General features: G+C 48.3%; 1 protein-coding gene across 3 annotated transcripts in view; it reads left to right on the plus strand.

Annotated features, from left to right (window-relative positions):
* PTH1R (parathyroid hormone 1 receptor) overlaps window positions 1-9,417 on the plus strand; it is a 174,837-nt gene extending 165,420 nt beyond the window's left edge. For all 3 annotated transcript variants that reach the window (XM_075922977.2, XM_075922976.2, XM_014576872.3), the window contains 3 exons: window positions 1,021-1,162; window positions 3,931-3,972; window positions 5,865-9,417. In XM_075922977.2, the coding sequence (XP_075779092.1) occupies window positions 1,021-1,162; window positions 3,931-3,972; window positions 5,865-6,227 (547 nt within the window). In that variant the 3' untranslated portion in view covers window positions 6,228-9,417. The remainder of the gene's footprint in view (window positions 1-1,020; window positions 1,163-3,930; window positions 3,973-5,864) is intronic.
* Window positions 9,418-9,687: the final 270 nt, after the last annotated feature.

Raw genomic sequence — 9,687 nt, forward strand, 5'->3', positions numbered from 1 at the left:
CTCTCCCGTGCCCACAAATCGCTCTGCTGCCTACCCTCTTCACTGACTTCCTCCATGTTGTGCCCCACTAATGCCAGTGCCCCCAGAGGCTACGAGTACAGCACAGCTTGAAACACTGTGTAAATCCATGGTGCGCCCGCATCTTGAGTACTGCGTACAGAAGTGCTCGCCTCATCTCAGAAAAGATCTCTGGGCATGGGAAAAGGGCAACAGAAAGGATGAGAGGTTTGGAATGGTTGCCATATGCAGAGAGATTAAAAAGACTGGGACTTTTCAGCTTAGAAAAGAGGAGACTGAGGGGGGATATGACAGAGGTCTATAAAATCATGGCTGGAGTGGAGAAAGCGAATAAGGAAAAGTTATTGACTTGTTCCCATAACGCAAGAACTAGGGGTCACCCAATGAAATGAATAGGTAGCAGGTTTAAAACAAACAAAAGGAAGTTTTTCTTCACAGCGCACACAGACAACCTGTGGAACTCCTTGCCAGAAGAAGTTGTGAAGACCAGGACTTTAACAGGGTTCATAAAAGAATTAGATAAATTCACGGAAGTTAGGTCCATCAATGGCTATTAGCCAGGATGGGTAGGGATGCTGTCCCCAGCCTCTGTTTGTCTGAGGCTGGAAATGGATGACAGGAGAGGAATCTCTTGATGATTCTCTGTTCTGCTCACTCCCTCTGGGGCACCTGGCATTGGCCACTGTCAGAAGACAGGACACTGGGCTAAATGGACCTTTGATGTGATCCAGTCTGGCCATTCTTATGTTCCCCCTCCTCATCCCATCTGGGCATAAGCAGCCCAGCCTTCATTTTCAGAATTTTTCACGGCTGGTGGAATATACTGGCTTAGACGGGCCTAGAAAGTGGATAATCCCAATCCAGCACATCCTGGGCAGCAGTAATGCAAGCTCATCCCACCCCTGCGCCATTCCACCCTGAGCCTCCCTAAGGAGGCAGCTGTAGGCTAATTCAGACTTGTGACTTTCTCCCTGTCTTTCTCTCCTTCTCCTGTTCCTGCAGGAAGCTGCTGAAATCGACCCTTGTCCTCATGCCTCTGTTTGGAGTTCACTATATAGTCTTCATGGCGATGCCATATACAGATGTGTCAGGGATTCTTTGGCAAGTTCAAATGCACTATGAAATGCTATTCAACTCTTTCCAGGTACAGTACCTTGTTAAACGTTCTGGGCATCTTCTGGGCATTTTTAGGGGTGTTCGGTGGGGCCATGGGTGGTCACCAGATGTGTTTGGGTAGCTTGAATAGCAGCCTTCAACTGACTGAAAGGGGGTTCCAAAGAGGATGGGGAGAGGCTGTTCTCAGTGGGGGCAGATGGCAGAACAAGGAGCAATGGGCTCAAGTTGCAGAGCGGGAGGTCTAGGTTGGATATTAGGAAAAGCTATTTCCCTAGGAACATGGGGAAGCACTAGGATGGGTTCCTTAGGGAGGGGGTGGAATCTCCATCCCCAGAGGTTTTTGAGTCTCCGTTTGACAAAGCCCTGGCTGGGATGATTGAGTTGGGTTGGTCCTGCCTTGGGCAGGGGGCTGGACTTGACTCCCGAGGTCTCTTTCAGCTCTATGATTCTAAGTCTGAAGTTATACTCCCAAGACATAACACCTGTCCTTGGGTGCGGGGTGTATTTGCAAAGCATTTGGGGGGTACTTTGGGGCAGTGTGTTGGGCAAAACAGTTTAGTGTTTTAAGCCAGCTGTTCCAAACCGTTTCAAGCCTGTGGACCCCTTTTCAGTCTGTTAAAATGTTACCGACCCCCGCAGGGGAGCAGCGGGAAGTGGTAGCCAGCACGTCCCTTGGCCCATGTTGCTTCCTCAGATCCCGCCCTCTCCGTCCCCTGCCCATCCACGGAGGATACGGCGAGGGGGCTCTTGTAGCTGAAGGCAGCTCCTGCCCCGGCACTCCGCCTTTGGCTGGGCACAGAGCCCTGGGGGAGAAAAAAAAGAAAAGGAAAGGAAGGATCAGGCCCACCACGGGACTGGGAGGGGGAGAGGGAGGGAGCATAAACAGCCGGGAGCTGCAAACGGCTCTGCTAACATGCATTGCTCAAGTCTACGAGAAGCACAGGGGTCTGAGTGCTGGATCGGGATCTTGTAGCCGAAATGAGGGCAGCCGTCTGATGACCAGTGCATGCCCTTTGCACACCCTGGGTCCAAAGTGTGCAGGGGCGGGGGCAGATTCTGCATTCTTTGCACCCCTGGACTTCCCATGTGGGGGCAGAGGGAGGGCATGACCGGGTCCCAAAGCTGGCGTCTCGTCTCATCTGATCCTGGATTGCCCCCTCCCAAACCATTGCCCTAACGCTGGTGTATACAGTCAGCCTCTTCCTGCACCTCTGTGTATGTATTGGTGCAAAGTGGAAGTACACAACAAGAGGGTGTAAGAAAGCTGCCCTCGACAGAGTGATACCGATGAGGGTATTCACCTGGGCTGTCGCAGAGGGAGGTGCCAAGCCCAGCTCTGCCCGGCTCCAGATTCGATCTGACGCCTGCCACTTCCCCCGTGGAATGCCCCATCAGGTGGGCTGTGGGATCTCCGGAGAGCGCTGGGGGAGGGGGAAGCGGGCGGTTGCCAAAAATTCTGAAAGGTCTCGATTTAGTCCTGATACCAAACGGGAACATTTCTGAATGTTTCCAGGAGGTTCCCACAATGGGAAAATGACGGGGGGGAGCAGCCGCTCTTCCAAAGCCTTTAGAAAGGCATCCTAGTAGAAAGGTATCTCTAGAAAAACTAGAGGACACCAAATGAAGTTAATGGGCAGCAGGTTTATAACTAATAAAAAAAAGTTCTTCACACAGCGGGTAGTCAACCTGTGGAACTCCTTGCCGGAGGAGGCTGTGAAGGCTAGGTGTATAACAGAGTTTAAAGAGAAGCTAGATAAATTCATGGAGGTTAGGTCCATAAAAGGCTATTAGCCAGGGGATAAAATGGTGTCCCTGGCCTCTGTTTGTCAGAGGCTGGAGAGGGATGGCAGGAGACAAATCGCTTGATCATTGTCTTCGGTCCACCCTCTCTGGGGCACCTGGTGCTGGCCACTGTCGGCAGACAGGATACTGGGCTAGATGGACCTTTGGTCTGACCCAGTACGGCCGTTCTTATGTTCTTATATATGTTCTTAGTAAAGCCTCCACAGCTCTCTCATGCCACAAACATGATTTTTCTGCCTATCAAAGGCAGGCCCAGCATTACAGGGTAACAAGCAGAACAATTGCCCAGCGCTCCCTGCCACACAGAGCTAAGTTGTCCCGCTTCAGCCCTCGTTGCTGGGCTGTGGCCTCCGGGCTTCAACCCCGTGCAGTGGGACTTCTCTCTGCCTTGGCCCCCCGCAAGTCTAATGCCAGGCCTGCTTGGCAGACTCCCTGAAACTTGCTTGCGGCCCCTTATGGAGCCCTGGCCCCTTAGGTTGAGAACTACAGGTCTGGAGGCCAATCATTAATTTCCTCTTTCTTGCGAGCCGCTAGATCAGGAGGCTTCAAACCTTGGGTCGCGGCTTGTAAGGGATGAGACGCTTTGTTTACCTGAGTGTCCGTGGGCATGGCTGCTCATAGCTCCCATTGGCTGTGATTCGCCATTCCTGACCAATGGGAGCTGCAGGACATGGTGACCCAACCCACACCACTCCCCATGGCTCCCATTGGCTGGGAACGGTGTACCACGGCCACTGGGAGCTGCGAGTGGCCATGCCTTCGGATGCTCAGGTAAACAAAGCATCTCGCAGCCAGCTAGCAAATCCCCTAAGTTTGAAAAACCCTGCTCTGGACAATAGGACTTTTCCTCGTTTGCACTATGTGGTAAATTATACAGCCGGCCTGGTTTTCAGCTGGGATACACTGGTGTTGCTCCGTTATTCTCCGTGTCAGGGACGAGAGGTTGCAATGCAGCAGGATAAGTGTGAACATGTTGTTTCATCTTCTTTCCAGGGATTTTTTGTGGCCATCATATACTGTTTTTGCAATGGAGAGGTGAGTGTCTTTGGTTCTTAACGGTCCCCTTTCATTATACATGGGGTCTAAATATCGACAGGCCGCTGGAGTTAACTCTACTGAGCCTGGCAAGCCGAGAATTTGACCCTTGTTGTAGAAATGTCTCCCTGCTTTGTGCCGTTCACCGTCGTTTCCCCCTGTGCAAAGTGGATCTAACATGCTACCACACAAGAATCGGTGCAAACGGGGTATAAAACATGCCAGTTCCGATCCCGTAATGTCTTGTTCCCCCTCTACAACAGGGGAAAACACTGGGGACAAGATGGCAGAGAATCAGGCTCAGGCTGAGTCATTTTAGGGCAGTGCACGTGGAGGAGGTTCCCAGGGCAGTAACCTTGTGCTTTCTGGGGAATGCCAGATCTGCTCGCTTCCTCCCCCCTTGCAGATTCTTGGAGACAGGGAGGCCATGCCCCCACTCTTTCAGCACAGTGCGGGGGGGGAGGTACTTTGGGGTGAGCAGTCAGAAGAGAAGTGGGAACTCTTAGAATCATAGAACACTAGGACTGGAAGGGACCTTGAGAGGTCATCGAGTCCAGTCCCCTGCCCTCACGGCAGGACCCAATACTATCTAGACCATCCCTGACAGGGGCCTGTCTAATTTGCTCTTAAATATCTCCAGTGATGGAGATTCCACAACCTCCCTGGGCAATTTATTCCCATGTTTCACCACCCTGACAGGTAGGAAGTTTTTCCGAATGTCCAACCTAAACCTCCTTTGCTGCAATTGAAGCCCATTACTTCTTGTCCTATCCTCAGAGGCCAAGGAGAATAATCTTTCTCCTTCCTCCTTGTAACATCCTTTTAGGTCCTTGAAAACCGCTATCATGTCCCTTCTCGGTCTTCTCTTTTCTAATAATGACTTTCTGCCACCCTAAATGTCCATGTTATTTCAGACCAAGCATTTGATTTAATTGCTAAGGCTATAATGGGAGCAAGGACAAAGAACAAAACAAGTGGCCTAATTAAGAAAGGACCAAGGGAGAAACATTCATCATGCCCTGATAGTAACTTCCACGTGGTATGATAACAGTCACTCAAGAGTAGGAGATTGCAAAGACCGAAGAGATCACTGGCTACTATACTATGTACACTGGCTCTAAGTTATGGGCTGTGTGGTTGATTGGTTGGTTGGTTGGTTGGTGTTTTTCAATGGGGATAGACTTGCATATGGAGAACCAACTGTTTGAATGATCCCATTATACTGGAAACTTACTATTCTTTTTGAAAAGAATGTGCAAGAAGACCAGGAGTCTTTCTATGGGACTGAGCCTTTCAGAGTTTTAGATGGCTAGCAGCAGTGTGGTTGATTTCAGCACAGAAAGGACATTGACTAGGCAGCCGAGATGGGAAATCAGGAAGCGAAGGTCACGCATCTTCCACAACAAGCAAGGACGTGAAGGAGAGAGATCCCCAGTCAATTAGAGACGCATAGTGGGCCAAATCTGTAGGTGGTGTAAATGAGCATGTCCATCCATGTCCATCCACGTCAATGTCCAACCATGACAATCCAAAGTCCATTGATGTCAGGGGGGGTTGCCCATTTATACCAACAAAGAGATGGGAAAGACCTGACAAGCCTTCTAGTCTATCCCAGGTTGGCATTTGACCCAGTCGAGTGGTAAATGGTGCAGGCAGCAGGACTGCTATCATTTCCCTCAGCAGATCGTTCCACAGTCTCACCTAGTAAGACATGCCTCAGGATATCCAGCCTAACTAACCCTTTGCCCCCACTTGCATCCTAGTATTCCTACCACTCCCCCAGCCAGTTCTCTCTAAAAATACCCCTTCCGTCTGAACCCAGCTGACAATGTCCTGTCTCCCCAGGCTTCCCTCCTTTCCTCACTTCCTCTCTTTTCTCTCCACATCTTCAGGTCCAAGCTGAAATAAAGAAGTCATGGAGCAGGTGGACTTTAGCCCTTGACTTTAAAAGGAAAGCACGAAGCGGGAGCACAACCTACAGTTATGGACCCATGGTTTCGCATACCAGCATCACTAATGTAACCACCAGAGGGGCACTAGCCCTACATCTCAATACGAGACTTGTACCAGGTGCCCTCAATGGACACCGAAATTTGCCAGGCTATGTCAAAAATGGCTCCATTTCCGAAAATTCTGTGCCTTCTTCTGGGCCAGAGCAGTACAACAAAGAAGAGGAGTACCTAAATGGCTCTGGACTTTACGATGGAGACAGACCCACGGTACTTATTGAAGAAGAAAGAGAGACCGTGATGTAAACAAAGAAGATGTTTCCCAGATAGAGCATTTAAATGGGCACAAGAATGCCAGGCCTCACATTGGATGCCAAGGGTTTTCAGATAGTTTCTCTGTGCTGTGGAGCAAGAGAACAACTTATATGGGAAAAGCGGACCACAGATGTGGCCGGCTGCTGATCACACACATTTACTCAGTGGTCTGGTCTCCAAGGTGTTAATGAAGGCAGTCTATTGCAGACCTGTGGGTCTTGTGACCTGTTGAACAATGGGAATATTCAGAGTTTACAAGGGGATGTACACATCTGTAGTTTCACCTCTCGGAGAATGTCCCCAGCACAAAGATGCGGGGAATTCAACCCAGTGAAGCAAGACTGTCTGGTGAGGAACGTGACCCGCCATTTTCTTCTACTGGTGCAAGCTGCCCCAGGGCATTGCCATCACGGCTTGGTTAGGTTTTGGTTTTCTCATTCATTTTACAGAAATCTAGCCACCCGGCAGTCACTCGGGCCAAAGCTGAGTGCCAGGGGCCATATGTGACAGTCCAAGAACACAGCCCAGATAGCTCTGGTGTTTTATGGTTTTTCCCCTTTGTTATAAAATCCAACACTCGGGGGTCATTCTGTGCCCGTTCCCTCGAGAACGATCTTATTTCTCATTCCTTGATGATGCAGCATGCTTTGGTGGTAAATGACTCACAGCTGCTAGATGCAAGTGCATAATGGGCTCCCCGTTCTTCTACCAGAGCCCAAAGAACAAAAGAGAAGCCAGTACAATCCCAGGATTAAAATGCAAGTATCAGAATGTAGCTCGTCTAACCTTAGCAAGAGGCCCACTCCGTCCACTTTTAAGAGGGTCGAGATGGAAAGGAAAGTTTGCAGATGCCTTGGCGTGTGTGTCTGTGTGTATGCATAAAGTCAACTCAAACCTTTCTTTCTTTCTTTCTTTCTTTCTTTCTTTCTTTCTTTCTTTCTTTCTTTCTTTCTTTCTTTCTTTCTCAGGAAAATTGTTTTGTTTTTAATATCTTTAAATCATTTTTCATTCTCACCTCTGTATTTCCTGCTTCCCATTGGGTCTGGACAGGCCAAACTATCCGGTGAGGGACTGTTAGCCCTGGTCTACACTAGGGCATTATTTCAAAATAACCTCTCTTAGGTTGAATTTATAAGCAGAGTGTTCACACTACCAAGCTCGTTATTTCGAAACAACGGCCGCTTATTTCGAAATCCGCACTCCTGCTTTCCTCGGACAGAGCCAAGGTATTTGGATAGTTTGGAATTCCAGACTTCTGGGTGTATGGCTGAGCTTGCCAATTTTTTTTGTGGTTTAACCATCAATGATACACTCGTGTGCATGCAGGCACGCACACACACACGGCAAGCCAGATCCTCAGCTGGTAGAAATGGCTGTGTGCAATTGTAGCTCCATGGAAGTTATTGAAATGACCTATTGAGATTAAGTGTCTGGGCATCACAGTGATTGGCCAAAAAGGGAAAACGGTAAGACAGAGTCTGCATGAAAGGCCCAAAAAGGGATCGGGAAAATATTTTCACCGTCTACCATTTCCCTTGCTGGTGGAGTCGGTTTTTGTCCTACGGTCACCAGGCTGTTCCTGTTCCAGCATGGTTGTACTTTCATCTGACATGCCAGCTAAGCAGCAGTAAAATGTAGGGGTTAGATCTTCGGCTGCTGAAAATTGGCCTTGCCTCACTCAAGCCATTTCACACCAGCTGAGTGAATCACCTTATCGCTTTGTTGATGACTTTGCATGATTTAGAGCCACGAGAGGACAATGAAAGCTGCCATTCCAATGTGTGTATCCTCACGGCCTCCCTGGGGGAAATCTGGCTGAGACAGATGCCATTCCTTCTTGGGTTCCCAGTGGTCCTGGGCGAGCTATGATTTCAAAGCCTCCATCCTGCCCATAATAATACATTTGGGAAGTGCTTCCAGTATGTTGAATCATTTTGAGCCCCTATAGGTATCGCCTGGCTACAGTCAAAACACAGTCAGAAAGAGGTGTCATGGCAGAATGCAAAGACCTCGTGGAGACCCACCAATTCACCTCTCTGATAGTCAACTCTTTGTTCCGCTCTTTCACAGAGGCGCTAGTGGAGTTTGCTGGCTGGTGACTCAGAGATAGATCTGGGCCCCCAGAGCTGTGCTAATGAACCCACTGTTCTTCTCAGGCCATACGGGCCTTTCATACCCAAAGCTCCAGTGTTGATGGAATCGGATAGGACTTTAGGAAGAACCGTGGGTAGCTTGACTCCCCCTTAAGTGTCCTGTACCTGCCTTTGAACCACCTCTCAGGTTAAGGCCTGATCCAAAGCCCAACCAAGTCCTTGGAAAGATGCTTGACTTAGATGGGCTTCAGATCAGAACCTGGGATAGGGAATGTGATGCCCCAGAAAGTGCCCCCTCTGTGTCTCTGAAGGAACCGCACCCCCCCCCCCCATTTCAGGTATAAATAAGGCAAATCTCGGAAGGTGACGATATTTATTTTTGACGTTTCTTTTTGTTTTGTGTGGTGAGAAGAAGTCCAAGTATTCTTAGCAATTTACCACCGAGAGGCAGCTATTGAAATATCAGGTCTCCCAAGGGTGACTCAGTTTGGTTTTGGGGTTGGGTTTTTTTTTTATAATACTATGCAGAAATTAAGTAATCTCGCAAGGAAAAATGGACTGAGTGAAAGTCTAGCACTGAGAGCAAGCCAGTGAAATCTGGATCAGTGTGAAGTGCTTACTGCTTGCATCTTTGACATAGATGCTGGCATAGTTTCTGGAGGGAATTGGAGGAAACGGAAATTATTGTCAGTCCGCCCATCAGCACGTGTACACTTGAGTTACTTAGCATCTCATTCAGTCAAGTTGTCGACGTGTGATCCCCAATCAAGAGAGGGATGCATTCAGTGTGCTGGCTCTGATTTTCCAGCCCTTGCATGGACCCTTTCCGTCAGTTCCCAAGGGACACATGTTTTGCTTAAAACCTACCAAGTGCTCCACTGGTGACTGAATCACTCAAAGAAAGAAATTACTTAGCAACGCTTCCTGCCTGGTGATTCGTTATTCACTCGTGTTGGCTGAAAACAGCTTGAGATTCATAATGTGTTTGGAAATCAGTTAGTAAAGTTCAAGGAATTATCAAGAGCCATGAAATTAATTTATTTGTAAAGATGACATGTATAATAAATAAATGTAAATTTGTCACTGGATTCAATGACGAGAACTTGCTGTCAATTGCTCTAAACATGGCCAAAAATTACATTGAAAGTGGAGATGGGGAGGGAAATTTATTCTTGATCATTTCCAATGCAAATTGTATGTACTGATAAGTAATTTGTTTTTCCTTTGAGTATTCATATGCATGAAAAGAATTGCATGTACGAGTTAAGAACATAAAAATGCAATTTGTCTCGTTTAAAGGCAAATCTTACTATACTGTTATTGAATCCTATTCGAATCCTACCTGTGCCGAAGCAAGA

This window comes from Pelodiscus sinensis, chromosome 2 (assembly GCF_052426305.1).
Source record: "Pelodiscus sinensis isolate ZL-2025 chromosome 2, ASM5242630v1, whole genome shotgun sequence".
Lineage (NCBI taxonomy): Eukaryota > Metazoa > Chordata > Testudines > Trionychidae > Pelodiscus > Pelodiscus sinensis.